Genomic DNA, 22,204 nt, shown 5'->3' with positions numbered 1-22,204 from the left:
TATAAAATTTATCGCTCCGCTGATAACGGAAAGGTACATATTTATGACTGCTGTCACCAGTTTGCAGCCACAGGCGCGGATAGAGGAGTTGTTTTGTCTTGTACTGTTGCCAGCTCATTTGCCAAGCAGTTGTAGTGTTCAGTGCTTGAGAGAGGAAAGAATTGACAGCTCAAAAGAAAAGAAAAAAATATACGTTTCTTGTTTCTCTCTTATTTACTACGCAATTTTCTTCTATTGTATTGCAAAAACTGATCTGGAGTAAAATCCGAAAAAAAAAAGCTGAGGAAAAAAAGTTAATGTTAAATAAAATCCTCTAATGACGCAAGGGACTAAAAATGTGTTCGTAATTCGCGCTAACTGAAATTTGTGTTAACCAATAAAACTTCGTATAAGATAACGTACATCGCTGCCGGGACCGAAATTTTCTTCGTTAACCGGGGCTTCGGGTTAAGCGAGTTCGTGTTAAGGGGTTTACTGTATATGGAAATTAGAGATGTAAGAAAGGCTTTTTTTTTGTCATAAAAAACACTTTTTCGGAAAAAAATGGAAATTTTTCACTTTTTTTAAAAAATTCAAGTCCTACTTTTGTTTTCCTGTAGTGGATTATACAGTTTAAAATGGACTTTTTCGGAAAAAAATGGAAATTTTTCACTTTTTTTAAAAAATTCAAGTCCTACTTTTGTTTTCCTGTAGTGGATTATACAGTTTAAAAAGTACATTTACAACATTAAATATTTATGGGTCTTATATTCGTTGTAAAGTTGGCTCTCTCGATTGATTCTCAAGCTGGCATTGTATTCTTGCCAGCAATTGTAAGTTATGCAACCTACGACAAGTCAGTTGTCTAACCATATTACTTAGTGCCTGAAAGTTACATACCTTTCTATACGAGTTTTACTGGTTGTCTAAATTCAAACTGGCAGGCAAGAAATAAAAATAAAAAGAGAATTGTAAACCACGAAACAGTTAGAAAAACTCTTTTTCGTTTTGGTATAACATTTCATTTTTATTTTGTTCTTCGTTCTGGAACATTTTATTCTGAATTTCAGATAATCTGTTAGAACCCATTATGAGCTCAGTGTACAAAATTAAACGAATCCATAAACGACTATTTGTATATAATGTTAGCTTAACACCCTGATAAAAGTTCATTATTCACGTAACTCCTATTTCTCAGCATGAGTCAACATTATTAGTTCAGTCAGTCACAACACTGTTAGAAGGAAAGTGCGTAATATGTTTTGTTACACATTGAATAATTAAATAGTAGTATAAAAGTAGTGAGAGCAAGGCGCATCTTTTCAATCTTCTTGGTTTCAATTAACAACAGTTTGATAATCGAAGTTTCATCATTCTCCATAAATTATGTACACAAACTAATAACAAAAATAAAAATAGAAATGTGACCATTTTACACATAACAGTTCACCGATTATCGGCGATTGACAATAGTCAAAGGGCCGCCGTGGCTCAGTGGTAAAGCGTTCACCTCCGGTACCAGGGGTCCTTGGTTCGATCCCAGCTCGCGTCAAGTGAACTTTGTGGAGGACAAACACCGTGTGTGTGAGTTTTCTCGGGGTCCTCCCGTTTCCTTCAGCTTTCTTCATTCCACTATTCCATTCATTTCTCATCATTACAGTCTCCCTTAGCCTAGCCGGCATAATTGTGGAACGTAAAAATGAAAAATGTTATTCTTTCATTTTGACAATAGTTTATACGTGATCGGTTAGTCGATGTGAATCGAATATCCACATCTTGAAGAATCGTTCTATGAATGATGAAAATTTTTTTGATCACTTCCACTGTATCCATGTTGTATTTTGTATCTTTCCGATGTTTTAAACGCCTTGATGTTGCGTTTGGAATTTCGAATGTGTTCTTTCATTCTGTTGTATGTATGCGTTTTGGTCACACCTAATCAATTGTCTTATTATGTACATGAAACCTCATTTGTTTGAAATCGAATTAAATAAAGGCATATTAATTTATAATCCATTTTATGGCATCCATATGTATTTTGATACTGTCTGTTTTGAGCGATGTTTGAGCCTGATGTCACCATTTTAACAAAGTGTCAATCATGTCCATTTTTCTTTCCAGTGTTTAATAAAAAAATAATTTATCTTGTTTTGTCGTTATGATGGGAACAAAAAATTCAGGCTCGAGCTTCTGCAATTCAAAGTGTAGACTTAAGAAGTCTCTAAAAAGAAACTTTCGTTACATGCATATATGATAACCAATGGTGGGTAGCAGAAATATTATGAATAAATCATGAATTACGTGAAGTGCTGTTTATGCCTCTATATGGACCTTCAACAGGGTACAGGTTTCCAGAAGAGCAAAAAGTGAAAATAAATGTTTTGTGACTATCGACAATATGCTACGAGCTATGAGTGCACCAACATCTATTGCAGCATCTGCACGGTTACATGCTGTTAGCGAAGAAGACTGAAAAAAAAAAAAAAAAAAAAAATCAGTGAAATTTTGTTTCCGAAGACCATTTTAAGTAACTAAACATAAAATTTGTGTGTTTCGTAATCGTAATTTCCATCTCAGATTACTTGGAGGAGTAGGGGGAAGCCAATTTTACTATTTCAGAGAGCCTCTTTGATCAAAATAATTAAAAAACAGTCAGGAAAAACTTTTGTTCGTTATTTAATGAATGTGAACCACAAACATAATCAAATTGTTGCAGGTTCAGGTTCAGGTTCAAGGACTTTTATTGTTTCCAGTGTTGCCATCTGACATCGAAGTTAACGGAACTTCGCTAACTTCAAAAGGCTGTATGTAGTTAATTCATGAAGCATTGGTCGAGAATGGTATTTGGTATCTTTATTATTCATGTAAAGTTGAACTATCTGGCAAAATTTCAGAATTTTAATATATGGTGTTTTCGAGAAAATGGCTCCCAAAAATGACGATTTTTGAAAATTTGACAATTTCTCGAATTTTTTGCGTCAAAATGGTTATACACAGAAGCGATACATTTTTTTTTTCGGAAAGCTGGTAACTAGGTTTCAATAACCGTGAAAACAGAATTGTAAAATTCGAACCGGAAATGCTCGAAAAAAATCACAAACTTCGACTTTTCAAATAAACTGACGTTCATTTGTTAATTTATGTACAAAAAGATACGCATGCGCAAACCAAACTATAATAAAATATAATTTATTTATATTCCTATGTACATACCACAACAGGAATTATAGCTTTACCTGCCTCCATAGCTGAATGGTGAGGCTTCAAAGTTGACCATTTTCCATGTCTTCTACAATTCATAAATTAGACTCCCCGTCTTTGATAGCCATTACTTGGCGGAAATTTTTTTTCGACAAAACAAAAAAAATATGGGTTCCTTAAAAACATGTCTAGTTGCTATAAAAAAAAGTTCCAACAATATCTGATATGGTGATGGTACATGCTCTGCCTGAATTGAAATGGAAGACACCATATATATATAAAAGAAAAGATTGTTGCAAACTTCGGAAGGCGATTCCTGATATCAAAACAAGAAAAGTCCTTTTGCAGTTTCCCGATTTCAGTTTCGATTTCGAGGTACAGGGTTGCCAATTTGGAATCTAAAATCGACTCCAAAACTGAGTTTTTCTGTGAAAAAGGACAACAAATACTCTCTGGCTCTCTTTTCTATAGATTCCATGCTCAGTGGACCGAAGGCGTTGGGGTCCGGTTTAAAATCTCCTTTGCCGTCTGTCTGTAATGCAGACTAGCGCCTAGACTTAAATAGGTGCAGAGAAACTGATTTCGGATGTGTGGGCAATCTCTTCGTGTGATAGTGAAGACGGCAGGCTGTTTCCATTTACTTAGCTTTCTCCCTGGTGTAGACGCTATTGTATTAATGATAGCAGAAGAGACGAACTTGCTAACCGATTTAGCTGCAGTGGCTCTTCGTTTCAGTTTGTTACTCCGTTCCTTGTAAGGAATGCACATTAATTTTACTGTGCACTGCAGTACGTTGTGATCGGTTCTGCCCTAGCGTAAAACCCACTAGTACATAAACTGATTTGTACAATAGACAGTGCAACATGCAAACCAAATTCGATATATCAGGATGTCAGCACTGACAACCTGATGACATCACTTGTTCTCCCCTAATCCCCAGCGTATTGCTACATATGATCTGACAAGCAACTTTTGTGGTAATGTTTCGTTTCTGATTTATAGTGAAGTAATACGTGTGTTCCTGTTAAACGGAATTGCTTTTTGGAGTCCAAGTTGGACAATCTGTATTTCGCAAACGAAGTTGAAATCGAGAAACTGCAAGAGGACCTTTTCTCTTGTTTTGACCTCAGGAATCGCTTTCCGAAGTTTGTAACGACTTTTTCTTTACACACACACACACACACACTCTCTCTCTCTTTATCCAGGGTAAGTCAAAATAAGTGTTACAAGCCAATATCTCGCGAACTATACATCAAATAAGAAAAATGTTAAGAGTCAACGTACAATACAGAGGGGCCTAAAAAATTAGTCAAACACAAGGTTCCCCCCACTCCCCATTTTGGGGGAGGGGGTGTACGTGAAATTTTCAAATGGGAACATAGGTCGAGTGATACCTCGTTCGAAAGAGCTTGGAAAATTGAACAATTTTTGTGGGAAACATTTTTTGATATGGGGCACCATTTCAAGATGGCCGTCAAAAATGATCCTAAATCAGATAAAATTTCCAGTACCTATAAATCAAAAACGGCTGAGTAGGAAAAGATTAAACAAAAAAAAAAAAAAAAAAAAAATGAAAAAGGAAAACGCCATAGGGAACGTGGAATGGTGTTGTCGCGGTGACCCCAGGGCTCCCCTCATGGAGCCCAGGGACCAACTTGAAAATTTCAAATGGGAATATAGGTCGAGTGATACCTTGTTTGATAGATCGTGGAAAACTAAACAGCTTAGTACAAAATTTGTTTTGATTTCGGGCAAGCCTGTTTCAAAATGGCCGCTGAAAATGGTTCCCCATTCAAATACAAAGCGCAGTGTTCAAACTGATTGTTATAAGCCAATATCCAGCGAACTATCCATCAAATAAGAAATATGTTAAGAGCCAATGTACAATACAGACAGGCCTAAAATATGAGTCAAACACGAGGTTCTAATTTTGTACTAAGCTGTTTGGTATTTCACGATCTATCAAAGAAGGTATTACTCGCCCTATGTTGCCATTGAAAATTCCACGTACACGCCTCCTTCCAAAATGGTGGGCGGGGGAACCTGTGCTTAACCAATATTTTAGGCCGTCTGTATTGTACATTGACTCTTAACACTTTTCTTATTTGATGCATAATTCGCGGGATATTGGCGTGTAACACTCAATTTGAACACTGCGCTTTGTATCTAAATGTGAAACCATTTAGCGGCCATTTTGAAACAGGCTTGCCAGAAATCAAAACAAATTTTGCCTATGGCGTTTTCCTATTTTATTTTTTGTTTCACCATTTTCCACTCAACCGTTTCTGATTTATAAGTACTGGAAATGTTTTCTTATACGGGACCATTTTTGGGGCCCATCTTCAAAACGGTGCCCATATAAAAAATTGTTTCCTACAAAAATTGTTCAATTTTCCAAGCTCTTTCGAACGAAGTATCACTCTACCTATGTTCCCATTTGAAAATTTCACGTACACTTCGCTCCCCCCAAAATGGGGGGCGGGGGGAACCGTGTTTGACTCATTTTTTAAGGCCCCTCTGTATTGTACATTGACTCTTAATATTTTTCCTATTTGATGTATATTTCGCGAGATATTGGCTTGTAATAGTTGACTCACCCTATATATATATATATATATATATATATATATATATATATATATATATATATATATATATATATATATATAGGGTGTCCTATTAATGCGTACAAAAAATTTAAGGGTAGATAGTTGATGTCAAATCAAGAAAAAAAGTCCTCTGCAACTTTGGCCAAAAGTCCATAATTTCGGAGATATAGGGTGTCGGATGCGTGGGAAAATGAACTTTAGAGATCTATATCTTCACTATCCTAAACGATGGAGCAAAGGCAGTATGGTCAAGTCAAAGACATCGAATGTGCTCTATCAAAAATGCTTATGCCGCAATCGTGAAACCCGTGCGCAAGGGATTCCCCAAAGGAAGTGGGGAATCCTCGTCAATTCTCTTAAGAAAGAGAAATCTAAATTAGCATGTTTCGAAGACTATAAAAACAGCAAACAGTAATTCGTTGTCAGCAATGTGATATCTTCAACGAATTCAACATGGCGCGGGAATTTTGTAATTAGCTATGTGGGGTTGTATAACTATAACATCAGTAAGAGGTAAAAACGTATGGTTTAGTTACCATAAATGAGAGAGGCGAGCCATTCGAGGTGAATAGCAGCAGCACAGTATTTGTATACCTGCAATAGAAATTCGCGTGGGAACATGAATGAAAATGGGATGTAGTAACCAAAAACATAGGGAATATGAGAAACTACTAAAAAGAACATGCAAATGAACACCGTAGTAAATACAAAAATGAAAAGAAATGTGTATCCAGTATGTGGCAAAATAAACGAAATTAATAGGGATAGACTATAGCTGCATTGTACTCACCATAAGCAGGTTCTATTTGCCAAATTGCTGTTCCATGTTTCCAATATCCGCTGTAGTCGTTCCTGTGTGCTCGTGGTATATTATCATTATGTCCTCCACCAACTCGCTCACACGCATTGGCACGACGCAGCAATGACTGACGAACATTATCGAGTACTTCGGGTGTATCACGATTCGACTGGAAAGTAGCCCCGTTACGTTGTTTCAGATCGTCTGTATCATAAATTTCCCTTGCGTAGTCTATTTCCTTAACATGTCCCCACAAATAAAAATCCAATGGATTTAAATAGGGAGAACGAGCAGGCCGACTACCCCTTCCTAACCATCTATTTGGAAATGCAACATCAAGATGTTCGCTAACTTGCCTCTGAAAATGAGGAGGAGCCCCATCGTGCATGAACCACATGAAACATCTTACTTCCAGAAGTAAATTCCCTAGAAGTTGTTGGAGTTCATTCTGTAGAAAATTCAGATACAGCTCGCCAGTTAAACGCCCTGGGAAGAAATATAGCCCTGAAAGTTGGTTTTCGATTATGCCTGTCCACACGTTTACGCTAAATTGTCTCTGGTGGCGGCCTACGAGAATTTGATGCGGATTTTCCTCGGCCCAGTAATGGCGATTGTGTGGGTTTACGACGCCATCTCTCGTAAAGCCAGTTCATCTGTGAAAAGAACGAAGGATGGAAACATTGGGTTGCGCGTTCACTTCCTCAGTATCCACCGACAAAATCTTCGTCGTGGGGAATAGTCTCTCATTTCAAGAGCATGTACACGTTGTAAATGCCATTGATATAACAGTTGTTCAGAAAAGAAACGCCAAATAATATTGTGGGATACGCCTTCTGTTGTAGCTGCTTGACGTGTGCTGATTTCTGGCTGCCGTGCTATTTGATTAAGAATTCTTTCCTCATCGGCAGGTCGAAGCACTTCCTGTGGTCTTCCACGATTCGCGTTTTCACGGAAACTACCTGTTTCCCTGAGACGTCTATCAATGGAAACAAATGTCCGATCTTTTGGAACCCGACGGTTTGAGAATGTCTTACGGTATAAGCATTGGGCTGCCAACGAATTACCTTCAGCACGTCCATAAATTAGGTGCATATCGGCTAGCTTACTAAATGAGTCCTCATTCATCTTGTAGCACTGAATACGTCACTACCCTTTCGTTCGAATCACAAAATTTAAATAGTATACCACTCATAGAATGAAAACCACAGCACTGCACTGTAATCGAGCCAAAATGTTACTTATTATAGGAGCACATAATTCAGTTAGTGCCAGGCACATTTTGTGTTTCGTGTCGTTAAATATAACCTGTTTCACTATTGTCTTACAGACATACAGAGCTTCTGTTCTAGGCGCGTGTAACAACAGTATATGACGATTGCAATCTGTTTCTTTCAGAACAAATTCTGCCACCTCGGTGTTCTTGTAAGTTGCACGTCACAGGTTAAGTGCTTGTGTACTTGAATTCAACAAAAGTGAAAAGAGGACTAAGACACTACCCCAATTAAACACAACTACACATTTGTGAGACTCCCGCGTGGTTGAGTATTAGTCTGTGTGATTGGAAGGTTACGTCACTAGACTTGCAATCACGGAGCCCCGTATTCGAATCTTGACTGGGATAGACGCTCTCCAGTGTCTGTATAAGATTGTGTGTAATGGTAGTAAGCAAAACGAAGCTCTGATTATTATTATTATTATTATTATTATTATTATTATTATTATTATTATTATTATTATTCACAATTTCGTTAGTTTCGTTGCCTTTCGCAGCAAGTTTTTTTTTTTCTCAGTACCACCTATAACTACATTCCAAGCAAATGAGTGTTTTAGGAAAGGTGTTCTCATGTGAATGCTTGCTTTCCTTGCTTTTTTTTTTCTTTCTTCGAACGAAATCAATTGGTATTTCGGTGCCACTATCATCTGGTTTGCCTGGACGATTTCTCTCTCTGCATACGAAGAAAGTAAGCTTCCTTTTTATTTCCATCCACCCATTAGTTACATCAACCACAGTTTAACGTTATTTTGGTTCATCTGTACTACAGTCGTGTGCAACAGCCGGCCCGCAGGCCATATGCGGCCCGCCTAACCCTGTCTTCCGGCCCGCTGGTCAGTTATTGAAAACAATAATTATTATGATTTTTCTTTTTTACAAAACCTGTTAAGAGTGAACAGCAAATTTTCCATCGATCACACAGTGCGAAACGTGGTAACACCCTGAAGATAAGCGCTTGGCAAGCGCAGGTACTTAGGGGAAATTTCCCTCAGTGTAAGGATTGCTAGATGCACCGACAAAGTTCTAAATAAATTATTCTGCTCCTCTTTAGTGAGTAAATACAGTATTTTGGTTACCAGTATAACAGTTGCTTTGTGTTATTGTGATGTAAATTACGATGAACATGTTCCATCATTTAATATTATACTATTCAATTGTCGTAAAAATGATATACCTACAGTGAGGCCCGCGACTCCATTTAGTGCTCTGTGATTGGCCCGCCCACTGTTCCAAGTTGCACACCCCTGCTGTACAACTTGCATGCTGATTAGTATGCACTTTTCCACATGTGCGTGTTCTTTTTAGTAGTTTCTCATATTCCCTATGTTTTTGGTTACTACACCCTCTTTTCATTCATGTTCCCACGCCAATTCCCATTGCAGATATACACACACTGTGCTGTTGCTATTTACCTCGAATGCCCGCCTCTCTCATTTATGGTAACTAAAGCGTATGTTTTTACCTGTTACTGATGTTGCAGTTATGCAACCCCACATAGCTAATTACAAAATTCCCGCGCCATGTTGAATTCGTTGAAGATATCACATTTCCGACAACGAATTACTGTTTGCTGTTTTTATAGTCTTCGAACCAGCTAATTTAGATCTCTCTTTCTCAAGAGAATTGACTGCACTTTGGGGAATCCCTTGCGCATGGGTTTCACAATTGCGGCATAAGCATTTCTGATAGAGCACACTCGATGTCTTTGACTTGATCATACTGCCTTTGCTCCATCGTTTAGGATAGTGAAGATATAGATCTCTAAAGTTCATTTTCCCACGCTTTCGACACCCTGTATCTTCGAAATTATGGACTTTTGGCCAAAGTTGCAGAGGACTTTTTTTCTTGATTTGACATCAGCTATCTACCCTTAAATTTTTTGTACGCATTAATAGGAAATTCTTAATTAAGCCATTATGAACATTTTTCTAATATAAATCCCATTGTGACCAACTGCCAGAGCGAAAGATATAAAATGGCCAAGAACTGACATGTTTTGCCATCCTCGTATTGACTTGATTCATAAGATTGAAATTTACTTGCCATCCTCAATATATTTCGTATTATATTTCAAATTACAGTTTGATTCAAATTTATATTAACGTTTTTTTTTTAAATAATAATATTGCATTCATAATAAAATATTTCAAATTTCATTTAATTTTAAACCTCTGTTCAATATATTATCGTGTAATTTTATTTCTATTACTTCTCTTATTAAACTTTTATATCCATGAGTGGATCTGCATATCACCGATGCTTATCTTCTTGCTTTCATGCTTTTCTTCTGTTGCAACTTTATTGTAGGCATGTTATTATTACATGTAACTATAATATTAATTATTGTTCGCGCTTTCTATTCACTATAACTCAAAAGAAATGTATGATAAGTAAACACATAGAAATACAACTAAACATTTTGTGTACAGATTCCTTGATAGTCTCAAATTACATTTTATTTTTAAATTTATTTGTTTTCAGTCGAGTTGCCACCCAAGGTCCGAATCCATGTATTGGAAAAAATGGCTGAAGCTGAATACAGATTGTCAAGCGGTACCAATGAAGAAATACAGTTGAGTTCTTTGATTGCTGCCTTCCAAGTTGCTCGTGATTTAATTACATCATAAATTGCAAAGAAGTTCTGTACATTGACAGATATTAATTACTTTTTTGTAAGGAAGTTCTGAAAGTGTATTTGTTTGTGATAATAAAAATGTACATATTTTTTATAAGTAAACTTGTAAAATTTTATTTTTCTCAAGATGTTCTAAATACAACCAGAGGACTATTTTACATTGAAAACACCAACAATAAGAAGTACAAAAGAAATGTCAGAAAACACTAACGATAAGTAGTACGAAAGAAATGTCAGAGGTCAGTCAAAGCTATCTTTGAAAGTACTCTTCTGACATTTGTATGATGGCACTGAGGGTTCACCGCCATTATAAATAATGCTCAGTCACTAGCAGATTATTTGCTGCAAATTAAGAGCCACCATGTACTTGGTTTCCCTCTAATCCTTTGATTTGACGAAGGATACCATTTTTATTGGGTTGTCGGAAAAGTTACATGTTTTTTATACTTTTCAAGATCATTTATTTATGTAAACAATAAAGATCAATTAATGATACATTGCCCGTTTTGTTCGATAACCTTTTGCCATCTTTCAATGACCTTTTTAATTTCTCGTTCGTAGAAGGATCCACTGTTGTAACCGATCCATTGTTTCATGATTTTACCCAAGTGTACAATGTACTTTAACCAACATTCATTTGTTCGTAACATTTCTTTTTTTTCTTTTCATAGCGAACAATGTACTTTTTATTGAAGAGACTAGCCAGGTGTTCTCCAGACGTTTCGTCGCCATCATCTTTTGATAAGACACAAAATAGCATGGGAAACAATAAAATTTCGTGAAACCTAAAGCATAACTGGGCAGAAAGCCAAATGAACGATAACACATTCAGAATTGCCAATTTATTATTATTATTCGAACTGTTTTCCGTGTTTCTTTAACCTAAAACATTTATCAACTCCTTGCATTTTCCATTGAAGTGAGTTGGAAATATTTATAGGAGATTGCGAATCGTTAGAAATACCTGTTGGCTATATTCTCAAGGAGATAAAAGGGCGTGGTGACTTTCAATGTTGCTCGAACTAAGCATATCTCACTAACAGATTTAGATATCTTATCTTTGTACTCTGAACGATCACGGGTTTCAGGCATGGGATTGGTTAAGGTCGATTCGATTTAGGATATATTGCTCTTTAAGCTTGATAACAGTTGCTAACGTACACACCAACACAGTATTAATGATGCGCTGATTTCTACCACACACTATATACGAAATTATCTCAGATAAACCAAGGTGGCCACGCGTCGGGAATTTCGGGAAAAACGGGAATTATGCGTGAATTTATCCTTGAAATTTTACAGAATAAATTAAGTTACAAATTTGAGGCTTTATCAACATTTGTTAAAATTTTACAATACTTTAGACACTGCATTTCCGGTTGAGGTAAATTCTCGTGTTAAGTACGTATTTACAAGGGCAACAATTTAGAATCGTCTCCTATTTTTGCCGAAAAAAAAGGTCTTTTGTAATTGTAGTAGGTATCTATAACAAGAACTTATTATTGTACTCTGTCCAGGTTCATGATGTCAGGAAGAACATCAGAGAGTTTCCAGTGCCATGGTAAAACTTCGTTTCAAGAAGGTTGACTCCAGGACCCACTCCTCCGGGATTGGCTAGTCAAATGAGTAAGAGATGTTTATAGTGCAGGTTGCCGATTTTGCCCTCAAGCTATTATTTCTGTTACCAGTATGGGACGCCAAGCATTAATTAGCCATATGCAGGGGAAGAAACAGAAAAGAAGAAAGTCTGTGAGTCGTCCAACCTTCACACATTTATAAGACAACAAACGTCGAGTTCAGCTTCTTCATCAGGACTGATAAACCGAGAGACTAACACTGTTTCGTGTTCAGTTTCCGAGTCAGGCGTTGTCTGGGATAAATCTAACGGCAGTAGTAATAATTATGGATCTTCTGATCTTCACTCAAATGCCTTCAAGAAGTATGTTAAACAATGATGTTACTAGTGCGGGAATTAAATAGTTTTTACAAGTAATTGACACACACAAATCCTTCCGTTCTGCAGTTTGGACTAGCACCACATTTTAAAAAGGAATTTCTTAACACGATACACACAGTGTGTGGTAACAGTTCATTTGTTATTGGATTCGATGAGTTACTTAACCCGGGAACGGTCGACAGGTGAGCGCAGCGCTCACCCTGGCTTATGTTTTCGTTTCAAAGCCGCCCTAGTGGGGTCACAGACCTGAGAATTCGTCTAGCTGTCTCTTGATGTGTCTTGTGTATGAGAATCAAGTGTAACCTTTTCATTCTCTTCTGTTGGAGTAGCAAGCTTCATAAATGTGACTATGCGTAATTTGTGAGCGCCACGCTCACCTGTCGACCGACGGCGTGAGTGATTTTTCCGAGATCATGCTCAACAAGGAGCAGATTTAGCTATGGCTTGCGGAAAACATAAAAAAAAGCTGTACGTATGCTACCTGTAAAGTGCCAATCTGTGAGAAACACACTGTGAGCATCTGCTGGAAGTGTAATGGGTGACAACAAGACAGTGGTGAGACATGAGTAGAACAGTGTCTTATTGAAATTCCTACAGTATGTATCAAGAGACATAAGTAGAGTGTTTACACTAAGATATGTATATATTTAATTTCATTAGAAATTTCCAACTCAAAATATGAATAGTATGAACATATGAAGAGCTTAGTATGTAAATACATTCTTAGAAAATGTAATCCTTATGTGATAATGATAAAAATATAATTTTATGTGATAATGATAATCAAATAATTTTTTTTTGATAATTTATTACTTTAATTTCAAAATAATACATACAAAACATAAATTCTTGAATAGGCATACAAATACGTATGGCCAATTCCATTTCAACTCAGGCAAATTTTAAAAAATCTGTCCAGTGATTCTCTCAGATTTTCATGAAATTTAAATATGTTATACTAGGTACAAAAATAAGGGACCCATATTTTTGCGTTTTGCTCAAAAAAATTATTTGACCAAGTTATGCCCACTTGAAACTTTGAGTCAAATCTCCCGCGCTTTTGGGGTCAAAATCTTTAAATACATATATCTCGAGAACTGTTCAAGATATTTTCATTCTGTTTTCTTTCTCTAAAAGCTCTCTGAAAGCTCTACAAAATGAGACTAAATTTAGCTCTGTAAGTTATATACGCATTGAGCTATTATTGCTGAAAGGAAAAAATAGACCCATTTTTGGGTCAGTATATCTCAAAAACCTCACCCTTAAAAAATTTATATTTTCAGGATAGATTCAACAAGATCCCAACATGCTTCTGTATAAATTTCAGAGAGAGTAAATGCTTGGTTCAGATGTTACCGCCTTGGTTGTACAACACTGTTCAATTTTCTCGAGAATTGAGCAGTCACAGAGCAGAATAGTTTTATTTTCTTTTTGTACCTAGGTGTTGCTGACTTCACGTAAGATAAAATTAGCTTACGTTATCCGTGGTAAAAAGTACTACTATTCTGCAATGAATTGAACTGAGCTGTGTAAGCAATATTCGTGCTATGAAATTTTTTGGAGGAACTGCACTATTATAATCGTTAATATACAACAAAAGTAACAAATTATCTTTGCTACTCTTTAACAATTATCTACATACAAATTAATTTTATTTTATTATTTATGTTTCAGGATGATGTCATAATAATAAACTCGTCTTATTTCTTCTTTAAATGAGGGCATTTCGAAGTGTGGCTCAAAAGTCGCAACTCCCAGCCAATCAGAAGATGAGCTTCATTCAATTTTATAAACTCAGCTGGAAATAGGAATGTACGCTAAGAGATGTGTACTGAGGGTTGAACACTTACTGGTATTTTTGTATCATTTCGGTAAAGTTCTGTGTACATCATTCTAAAAGTTATGGGGAAAAAGAGTGGAAAATCTGTGTTTTCTGGTGAAAGATATAAGTGCCCAGATTTTCAACAAAAACATAAAAATGTAGTGTACAAAAGCACAACATGTAGATTTGTGAAACTGGAAGATATATCCTTTTTATTGAAAAACTTATTTAAACGTGATGATATATCCAGTGAGACTTTGGTTTGTTTCAACTGTTATCGTCGGTATTCCAACATGTTTGAAGTGAGTTCTGACGTCTCCAAACCAACAGAGTATGTTTCTTATATAAGTGCAAGCACAGCAAATATTTCTACAGAAGAAAGTGATCCTGAACTCAATGTACTTGATGAGGACACAACATTTAACGAAACTGAAGAAGTGATGCAAGCTATGAACACGACCATTTCCAGCCTTGAAATGAATGTGACACCACTGAGGACACCTACTGTTGTAAAGCCTGAAAGAAGAGGAGCTTATGTGACCAGAAAACGAAAGCAACTGATAACAGAATTTGAAGCAAAAACAAACTCTAAGTTGGCAGAAATTTATGATGTCCCTGTCCAATAACAAAATTTAAATGCTAAGCGTGTAGTGTGTGGTAACTGCGAACAGTGGCATAAGAAGATTAATGCTGCCTTTGAAGGATACCGCTCTTACAATAAAAAAAGTACGATTGATGACAATTGTACCCAACAAGATAACGAAGATGGAATTGCTGTCCCGGTTTCCCCACGTGACAAAGCACTTAATAGACAGATCCAGAAGAATACAACGAATGCATGGAGTATACCATATTCCTGATCCATATTTAGGTCACCCATTACCTCCAGAAACTGTGGCGCTTGCAAAAAGTTATTACCTTAGTGACGATATTGATTGCTCTCTTCAGAGCCCCAATGCTAAGGACGTTATAACAGTGAAAGAAAATGGTGAGCGTATTCAAAAAGTTAAGCGCTTCTTAACAAGAACAATTAAAGAGATTTACCACAAGTTCACAGAAGACCATCCGAATGTAAAAATTGGCGTGTCAAAGTTTTACACACTTCGCCCGAAATGGGTTATTCTCCATCCACCAAGAGAAGTATGCGTTTGCAAATATTGTGCAAACTTTGAACTCTGTTGTGCAGCGTTAAAAAGTTTCAGCACATCGCTATCAAACGACAAAACTGAAATCAGGCAACAGTTGCAAAAGCTGGTGCTGTGCTCCCCTCCACGTGAATTTTGCTTCTATGGAGAATGTGCAGATTGTCCGGGAAAGGAAGGAATCAATTCAGTGTCTCTTGGATTAGTGGAAAAAGAAGATGATGACGAAAAAATTTCATTTGCAGTGTGAGAAGCAGGAAATCTTGTGAAGAAGTCAACAGAAGTACATGTTTTCATTGAAGAAGTAGCAACATGGACTCTGAAGGCAGTAACTCATCTTCACATCAAAGAAGTACAAAGAAAAGCCATAGCCGCAGAGAAGATCGTAGTTAAAGAAGACTCTCATCATCTGGTGCTCCATGTAGATTTCGCTGAAAATTGAACGGCCATAATGAAAGATAAGATTCAAAGCTATCATTGGAGAAATGACCAGGTCACTATATTTACAGGAGTTTCTTACTGTGCCAACAACACTAGAAGTTATGCAGTTGTTAGTGATAACCTTACCCATGATTCGGCACATGCTTTGCTGGCAACAAAGATCATCTCCTGCACTGAAAATTTAGCTGACATTAAAACTTTCACAATGATAGGCTATCGGATGGGGCAGCGAGCCATTTTAAAAATCGTTATCAACTTCATGAACTCACAAACTTAAATTTCGAAAATAAAAAATGGCTGTATTGAGCAACAGGTCACGGAAAATCTGCCTGTGATGGAATATGCGGAACAGTAAAGCATATTGCAACGAAGCACAACCTGACATCAGAGCATTTGTAATGCATTCAAAATGCAACAGAATTTGCTGCCACTGTTGCAACATATACGAAAGCCATCACCATTATCCATCTTGCATCCACAGAAGTTCAAAAATTTCGTGATGAAAATATTGCTAAGTGGAGCAGCGTACGGGCTGTAAAAAACATACAGAAGAGTCATTTGTGGTATGTATGTGACAAGAATGTGTACACTGCACGCACAGCAGAACATGAGAAAGACGAAATTTATGCAGTTACAACATATATGGCAAGTGTTGTTTCACGTAAAATTCAAGACATCAAAGTTGGCTCATTTTTGGCTGTGATTTATGATGATAATTGGTGGGTTGCAAAGGCTAAACAAGTTTACTTTGAACTTCAGGAAGTGTTTGTGCATTTCATGCTGTCCCATGGACCGGCCAAAGGCTATAAATTTCCAGAGGGAAAAAGACAGCGGGCTTATGAGTGCGCAATACCAGTGGAAAATATTCTCAAGATTCTGTCACCACCACATCCTTTAGGACAGTCAGGAAGACTTCACGGTATAACACAAGAAGAAGAATCTGACATTCAAAACGCTTTCATGTACAGAACTAATTTGTAGTGAATCTGAAAAACGAAATATGTATAATTTCTCCGGCATAACCACAATTAATAAATGTGTCCTAACATCTGAACCAAGCATTTACTCTCTCTGAAATTTATACAGAAGCATGTTGGGATCTTGTTGAATCTATCCTGAAAATATAAATTTTTTAAGGGTGAGGTTTTTGAGATATACTGACCCAAAAATGGGTCTATTTTTTCCTTTCAGCAATAATAGCTCAATGCGTATATAACTTACAGAGCTAAATTTAGTCTCATTTTGTAGAGCTTTCAGAGAGCTTTTAGAGAAAGAAAACAGAATGAAAATATCTTGAACAGTTCTCGAGATATATGTATTTAAAGATTTTGACCCCAAAAGCGCGGGATATTTGACCCAAAATTTCAAGTGGGCATAACTTGGTCAAAAATTTTTTTTGAGCAAAACGCAAAAATATGGGTCCCTTATTTTTGTACCTAGTATAACATATTTAAATTTCATGAAAATCTGAGAGAATCATTGGGCACCCTCTGCCTGTCTTGAGATGGAATAGGCCGTATATACATGTATTAACAATGTAATTATATGATATTGTTGCATATTACAAATTTAAAATTTTATATATATAAAAACAACAAATTAAAGAAAATCGTAACACATACATACATATACATCAACACATACATATACAAGAAATGTTCACCTACCATTTGGTTGTTAATTCTTTAATTACACTTACTGGAAATTTGTTTGTGTAAAATATTTCCATTGTTGCATTGCTATTTTTTTGTATTGTAGATACCTCTAACTTTATTTCCAAATTTCATGCTCTTAGTGTACTAGACGCCGTCAGAAATTACAAAAGAAAAATCTCTTCTAGTTCTTTACCAGTGGGTAAAGTGCCTATAATAGCGGCTACGTTCCCTCGTTGAATGGCCATGCTAATGCGTTGAATTAGAAAAGATTTAGCTCGAATGTCTCCTGATTTAATGGATATACGCTTGCCAATTTCGATAATAAATTTTGCGCCCTCTTGATCCCAGGATCCACTAGAATCAATTGCTATTGCAATAAACCAATACTTATCTAGGAGATTAACGTATTTATTTCTTTTTTCTTTTGCTCTTCGTGCAGCGACAAGTCCTGCTTTGGTCGATGAAAATTGTAGATTGGAGGGTGCGTAAGTGTCCGAGCACGTGAAGTCCCAAATCACCGACTTTCCTTGCTTCCAGGGCACTAAGGTCATACCATCCGGCCTTTTTCCGCCTGAACGGCTGCACCCAATTGGTTCTCTCACTGCTGGCACTCCTGCGGATGTTAAGGCTCTCAAAATGATGTCATTCACATTCGAATGGCGTGAATGTCTTCCGGCACTACTTTTGCATGACAGACCGTGTAAACCTCTTTTATCTACGAGAGCGTTGCAGCTTGGGCAGTGGTGTTGTTCGCATATATTTGCTCCTAGTCGAAGGGCGACGGACACTCGGAAGCTTTCGTTGTCTAGGTGTAGACCGAGAGAAGGTGAAGGTAGAGCTTGAAGCCATGCTCCGTTTTCAGGGGACTTGACAGCAAGTAACCTGGCCTTATCTTCGATGTTATTAGAAGTCTGCAATAATGAATCCAAATGGCAATTTACGATAGGCTCGTCCCAGAACGACTGATTATTTCGACTTTCGGGAGCCGGGGGGTCTGACCCAACTAAATTTGACCATCTGGCTATGCAGTCCTGCACATCCGGGTTAGTGACTACTTCTTCTCTCTGAAGGAGGGTTCCAATTAATTGTCTTGAACTATAGAAAGAGGCCAGAAAAGACGGGATAGCCAAATCCGTGGCGCGACGTATTCCAAGACCTCCATTTCTGACTGGTAGTGATGCTTGTAGCCATGCTTCTTCACTGAGGGTACAATTAAGAATATTCTCCAGTCCTGTTTTAAGAGCATAGTCGAATTTCTCAAGTAGATTATCGTCCCTCCAGAAGGGGGAACAACGTAGAAAATACAACAATCTTGGGATCGAGAAAGATGCTCTGAGGAGATAAAATGCTGAATGTGCAGAAAGTCTGGAAAGGCGTGAAAGTAGATGATTTAAAGATGAAATCTTTTCCAGTAATATCTTGCTCCTTGTGTGTGGTGTAAGAGCCGCTCCTAGCAGTTCGGCGTTAAAAAATGTTAATAATTTAATTCCATGCGCCGCCTCGCTGAATCTATCATATAGATTTTGAGTTTCAGCATTCGTTACTCCTAGAAAGCCGATTTCGCATTTCGAGTAATTGAGAGACAACCCAATCGATGTTGCTTGTGTGCGTATATGATCTAAAGTATGTAATACTGACTCAGTTTCTCCGGCTATAGTGCCATCATCTAAATACCAAATGTTGAGCTCAGTATTAATATCTCTAATTATAGGGTGTAGAGTTAATGCAAATAGAGCAGGACCTAGTGGATCTCCCTGTTGAACTCCACGTTGTGAAAGGATAATATTATCTCCTATAAAAAGATAGCTAGGTTGTGAGTAGCTCTGGTATATATATGGAAAGAAAGAAGGGAAGTGGCTTTTAACTGAAGACAGCATTGAATCTCGGTTAATTTCGTTGAAAGCGTTTTTGAAATCTATTTTAAGTAGAGCTTTAGGTTGAGGATGTTGAGAGGAATGATACATTCGTGCAGCATGGACTGCAATTTCAGCTCCGTAGGGCACGCAGACTCCTAGCTGGTGTGGGGATAATACATCAATTAATGATTCTCGCATTCTGGAGCATATAATTTTAGCTGTGAGTCGCCTCCACACATTCCCCACTGCTACTGGTCGAATGCCACCACTTTTCTTCTTGAGCGCAATGAGTGAAGCACCGAAAAAAATCGGATTTATTACAGCTGGTAATTTTCCTGAAATTACCAGATTTAATAATTCGCAGATTGAGTTGATTAAGCGCTCTTTCGTCTCGGAATCTTGAATCATAATAAGATCTTTTAGAATCGCTGGACGGAGATTATCCATTCCACCTGCTGAACCCGCCGGAAACGATTTAAGAGCTTTGGTGAATTCTAATGCTGATACTTTAGTAAGAGTAAAGAATGTCTCGGGAGGTTTAGGAAAATTCAATGAATGAGAGTGAGCAGGATGTTTTTCTCTAAGGGATTCCAGCACTGATTTATCCGGAGTAGTTATATAGTATATATATAGTAAATAATTGTATTGTTTATGGAATAACAGAAATTGATTTCATAAAAAAAAAACTTTGATAATAAAAATAGATATAACTTATAATAAGAAATAGTTTTATATAAACGCATTATAATTTTACTTGCGATGACAATAATAATAATAATAATAATAAATTACAAAACGTCAACATATAGAAATGTGTTCAAAATTAATCCGCGGCCATAGAAGCTATTATATTGTAAGTGAGCGCCGCGCTCACCTGTCGACCACGCGCGTCACAAATCAACACTCGACCGTTTCCGGGTTAACAAAGTGTCTCAGAAAAATCAAATGGACGTCAATGTCATATTTTGAGACACTACTAAGGGAGAGGTTTGTACTCATTACCTGACTTCTGTTTTCCTTGGACGGAGTAAAGCCTCATATCTCCTAGAAGCATTCATGGACTCTGTGAAACCCCTTGATGTCAAAAATATCATATAGGTTTGTGTGGATGGACCAATGGTGAATTTAAAGTTCTTTCAGGATTTTAATACATTTCTGAAATCAGAAGAATATGACTCTTGTCCTTTAAACTTAGGCAGTTATAGTTTGCATTCATTAAATAATACTTTTAAAGTTGATATGCTCACAGTAGATTGGGATATTGCACATTTTTTGCTTTTTTTGTACAATTTATTCAATACTGTTCCTGCAAGGAGAGCTCTCTATATATATACTGAATTAACAAGTTCCGATATGTTCCCATACATATATTTTCCTGTCCCTTGGTTATTAAATGGAAAAGTAGCACAGCAAGCTCTTGATATGCTTCCCTGCCTCAGAGAATTTGTGAAACAGATATCATCTTTGTAGCAGTTATGAAGTAGTAAAACACTCTTGAATATTCAATGTTTGACCCCAAACTAGCTTTCTTGAAAACCATAGCTAGTGACCTGAACAATTTCTCTCAGATTTTCAGAGTGGCAGACCTTTAGCTCCCTTCCTACACTCAGAGCTGCACAGGAGTGTGTGCGCAGTTATGCAAAGATTTGTGAAACCAGAACGCGTTGAAAATGTTAAGATAAGATTGTACAGATCCAAATAGCAGAACGTTTCCAATCAATCTTTTGATAAAAAGTGTCACAGACTTGACAGATTGTGGTCTAATGTCATTTCTGCCCAGCTGCTCATCATATTATTATTTAATAATAATAATATATAAGATATACTCAACGCGAAAAGCTGAGGGAAGTGTTGCAGAATATAATGAACAAATTGCAAGCAGTGCAAGATGAAGTTCTGGAATGGTTACAGGGAAGCAACCACCAAATTTCCACCGCACGAAGAATAAAACTAACCAAGTGGTTGACAATTGTGAAAGTTAACGTTACAGAACTTCTGTCCGCAAAAAATTCTTCAGGATCAATGAGAAAACGATTGATTGAAATAATTCGTTTCGGAGAAATTACTTCATCACCTGCAGAAAGGATACAAACACTTACGAAGCAGATCATCTAAACATTTGGAAGGCTGGATGAACGATGAAGATGAAAACTCTTCCTTGGTAACATACAGTTCCCCACTACCTTCATCAAGGTGTGAAGTAATAACTATCGATGATTCCGACTCGGAGAATAACACTTCGCCTGTAAAGAATATCAATAGAAGTGTAAAAAAAATGTTAGAGCAAAGTCACGGCCCATAAAAAGACGTTTCAAGAGCGATAAGCATCATTCTTCACAAGAGACACATCTTTCCAGAGTGGAATATCCAACAGCCTTGAATGCAAGTAAGCATTCTAGTACTATGAACGAAGTAGGGACTCAATATCACCACTCAACACTTCAGATTCTGAAGAAGCTGAATACACGGAATGTCCGCTTTCTCCTCTACCACATAAAGTCACTAGAGCATCACAGACACAAATGTCACCATTATCGAAATCATCCATTTCAACCGATGCACAGGTTCAAGTTACTATGCAAAGTCCCTCTACAACAACCGTCATTCCTAGAAGAACGACTGAATCAGGAACTGAAGTAATACCTACAGGCATGTTTTCTGAAGACAATGGACCTCAACAAAACCTATCAACAAACCTTTTCTTTTTCAATATACATATTTCTTCTCAACTATTGCGCCTCTGATCATATACATAAAACAGGTACAGATTGATAATATTATTTTACATCGATATATATATAATATACAGTGAAACCTGTCTATATTAGCCACCAT

At 37.0% G+C, this 22,204-nt stretch overlaps 2 protein-coding genes across 2 annotated transcripts in view; one reads left to right on the top strand and one right to left on the bottom strand.

Moving 5' to 3' along the window:
- The window catches only part of RfC3 (replication factor C subunit RfC3), a 39,172-nt gene extending 28,574 nt beyond the window's left edge, over window positions 1-10,598 (top strand). The window contains exon 8 of the mRNA XM_081771591.1: window positions 10,343-10,598. Within this exon, the coding sequence (XP_081627717.1) occupies window positions 10,343-10,488 (146 nt within the window). The 3' untranslated portion in view covers window positions 10,489-10,598. The remainder of the gene's footprint in view (window positions 1-10,342) is intronic.
- A 7,076-nt stretch (window positions 10,599-17,674) lies between these two features.
- LOC145660948 (uncharacterized) lies at window positions 17,675-19,816 on the bottom strand. The gene has a single exon (XM_081726391.1). The coding sequence runs from the start codon at window positions 19,814-19,816 to the stop codon at window positions 17,675-17,677; it is 2,142 nt and encodes a 713-aa protein (XP_081582517.1).
- Between the last annotated feature and the right edge of the window lie 2,388 nt (window positions 19,817-22,204).

The sequence above is a fragment of the Thermobia domestica genome, chromosome 9, assembly GCF_964235325.1.
Source record: "Thermobia domestica chromosome 9, izTheDome1.hap1.1, whole genome shotgun sequence".
NCBI lineage: Eukaryota > Metazoa > Arthropoda > Insecta > Zygentoma > Lepismatidae > Thermobia > Thermobia domestica.
This window is presented reverse-complemented; position numbering and strand designations above follow the sequence as displayed.

Excerpts from the sequence above, each read along its gene's own strand:
- LOC145660948 (XM_081726391.1), bottom strand. The coding sequence starts at position 19,816 with ATGGATAATCTCCGTCCAGCGATTCTAAAAGATCTTATTATGATTCAA.